We start from the raw sequence: 3251 nt of genomic DNA on the forward strand, positions 1-3251 counted from the left end.
TTCTCCAGCAGAAACTCAGTACAGTTTGGTTTGAGTCAAAAGCTCATCCAATTTGTTAAACTGTGTGCCATTAAGGTCAGGTGCCTCCTCACACTGCACCTCCTCTTCCTTCATCCTAGCTTCAATTAAATTCTCTTCCTCCTCCACCATTGTTTTTGATATAATAGAGGCCCCATTTGAAAAAATTAGGAACGAAAAGGCATACAACACACATTAAAACCAATTCACTCCAAAAAAATATAACAAAAACAGAATATAACCCTATCAGACACAAAATCAAAGTTGGTGGTATTATGCATGCAATGCACCACTTAAGTGTTTGGTATTCTAAAGTGACAAATAATTTGAGACAAAAATATTCAAAAAGTGACAAAATAAATGAGACAGAGGGAATATATTTCTTCAAACATCTTACTAAGATAAGAGAAAACATTATTGTGAAACTTAGATTGATATTAGCACAATCATTAAGTTGGAAAATGTCTATTTCATTCAATTCTGAGAAATATACCCTACAGTTAATGCAACCAGCTGGGGTAAAAGCTCCTCATGTATCATTTCCAAAATTGATGAAGTTGTGTCACTGATGCATTGCCTTAGGCTTATTAAATCGGACTCCAACTTATCAACACTTGATCGCATTTTGTCAATCTTGGCCATGTAAAGATTCTCATCCTCTTGTTTACGCAATAACATGGACTTCCTGTCGAACTCCAATGCAACAACTCCCTCCTCCTCCTACATTATATGACATTTGAACAATGAGAAATGAAGGACATTCAGGCAAAAAGATTTGAAATCCAAAATCAAAGATTTCCTTTCAGATAAAAGAAAAAAAAATATAATGATCAAGATAAATTTGAAATAAATTTTATAATTTGGTGCAATATATGGCAGTTTAACTATAGGCAAAGACTATAGTTTCATTTTCTGCATTTATATCCTTCCTCTTGATTACTAAGCCACAAAAGAATCCATGGATGTCAGTATGACTAATTCTAACTAAAGACTGACTCTAATTAATTCCCTCATCCTAACTAGCAATACTCAATACCTTCCATTAATACCTTCCCCTGTATATACCTTTTAGTTCTATTCCTGATCTTTCTTTCAGTATATATACTTTTGCATTAATTGGCTGTCTGTCCCTTATACAGACTCATAATACATGGGCCACACTAAAATTCTAATTTCATGTCTATAAAGTCAGATAGCTAGATTTATTAGCTTACCTTTAATGCCTTGAAAAGTTTCTTCTCTGCCGCATATAATTTTTTAAGTGTGGCACAATGAGCTCTAGGCTTGCATGGTTCCCTACGACCAGAAAATTCAGCACCATCTTTGGTGGATGGGGGTGATTTTGAATACCTACTCCATGATAGTACACTGAAGACCTTTGCAGAATCGCCTCTCTTCTCTACAAATAACATAGCCACAGTAAAAAATATGTCACCACCGACACCACATAGGGAATGAATGATGTCTAAAACAAATGTTAAGTACAATAAACCAGCCACAAAACATGGTATATCATGAAAATCAAAATGTGGAAGTTTGATAGTTATTTGATGGATGTAATTCAGAAAAATCAAGAAAAAAAGTAAGCATAGTTTCCATGTTAGTCAATCAATTATTCACAGGCAACAGTGGTTATGGGACATGTTAAGTCAACTGACACACAAGTTGACCCACATATTCTGCAATCACTTAAAATGTGATAACCTTCTAAGTTACTATTTATAAAAACTGCACCCTTATCAATTGTTCTAGTAATCTAAGAACTTCCAAAGTATTATAAGATGCATTATTAAAAATATGAATATCAAATCAAACCACAAAGTACCAAAACGAAAAGACAGGAGCCAAAAGGTAAGGGCCAACCAATAAGGCAATAACAACACATAATCAAGTGTACACAGTATGAAGCCTTACTATCAAGATGCCCAGAATTCTGCCGTAGAAGTGTATCTCCTCCACTGATATCTATAAGAACAACAATTTCCTTTATACATCCAGATGCTTTCAGGAAATGATCATCCAGCTCTTTACCTATACCCTCCAATGTTTTCCCACTTCTACCAACCGCCACAGGCATAGCTGTATTTTCTTTTCTGTACAAACTCATAGCAGAGGAATTTTCGTCAACTGGTTCTATCAACTTTTGTTTTCCCCAGCAATTGCAGCAACTTCTGCTTTTGCTTCTTCATCCTCAAATTCTGTTTTGGTTTCTTCCCAATTATCCTCCTATATTGATTCTACTAGTTCTCTTCTATCAGTGCTTCGAAACAGCCGTAACGAGCTCAAACTTGAGTGAATTTGCAGCGGAGGCACATTGCTGTCGGCATTCTCTAGTATTTCATCTTCGTTCACCATATTCTTATCCAGATGATGAGATGGAGAAGTCTCACCTTCTTGCCCTTCCATAATAGACCCAACAATGAACACCTCTGCGCCCACTATTCTTGTCCTTTTGAAATGGGAACCTCGCCTCCATCTTCCTCTACTCCCACACCAACGTGGTCCCATCAGAGCACTCCAAGTGGGCCCTCCGCTGCCTCAAGGCCCGAAACTTCTGCCCCCGCCGCTCGCTCAACCTGGCCTTTGCCCCAGACGAGGAGATCGACGGCCATGACGATGCCGAGAAGCTCGCTGAGTCCGAGATCTTCCGGCGGATGAATGTGGGCATGGTGCTTGATGAAGGCCTGGCTTCCCACGACGACCATTACAGGGTGTTCGACGGAGAGGAGGTGGACGATATAGATTGTCACGACCCACTCTTGGCCATGACCGGCGCACAGACTATGTCTTCCTTAGTCTGGCCAGCCTATCCTATAGAACATAACCTATAAAAAAAACACAATATGTATATATATATATATATATATATATATATATATATATATATATATATATATATATATATATATATATATAGAGACAATTTCATGTACTGGTATCTCATCTCATCCATTTAATAACAAAGTGGATTATAACCACTAATCATCAAGTGTCTCAAAACATCTCAAGTGCATCATCCTCATATCTATAAAGGAGAGTCATTTACATTTCCAAAATAAAGGAGTCCCCTCTAAATCTAGTACTATCCTGGTCCCTATAGCTGCATTATACTGGAGTTACAACCAAAATATCCATCCGACACAATAGGGACCTACCAGAAAGATGATCAAGTTCCTGGGTGTGTCAGCGAATCTCAGGAAATCGGTTACTCCACTACTGGGTATCTGAGAAAA

At 37.6% G+C, this 3251-nt stretch overlaps 1 protein-coding gene across 1 annotated transcript; it reads right to left on the minus strand.

The window, feature by feature from the left end:
- Window positions 1-411: 411 nt before the first annotated feature.
- LOC114395568 lies at window positions 412-2828 on the minus strand. The gene is made up of 3 exons (XM_028357385.1): window positions 1933-2828; window positions 1233-1417; window positions 412-738 (listed from the first exon to the last, which is right to left on the minus strand). Exons 1-3 carry the CDS (start codon window positions 2123-2125, stop codon window positions 493-495), a joined length of 624 nt encoding a protein of 207 aa, XP_028213186.1. The 5' UTR covers window positions 2126-2828; the 3' UTR covers window positions 412-492.
- Between the last annotated feature and the right edge of the window lie 423 nt (window positions 2829-3251).

This window comes from Glycine soja, chromosome 2, assembly GCF_004193775.1.
Source record: "Glycine soja cultivar W05 chromosome 2, ASM419377v2, whole genome shotgun sequence".
Lineage (NCBI taxonomy): Eukaryota > Viridiplantae > Streptophyta > Magnoliopsida > Fabales > Fabaceae > Glycine > Glycine soja.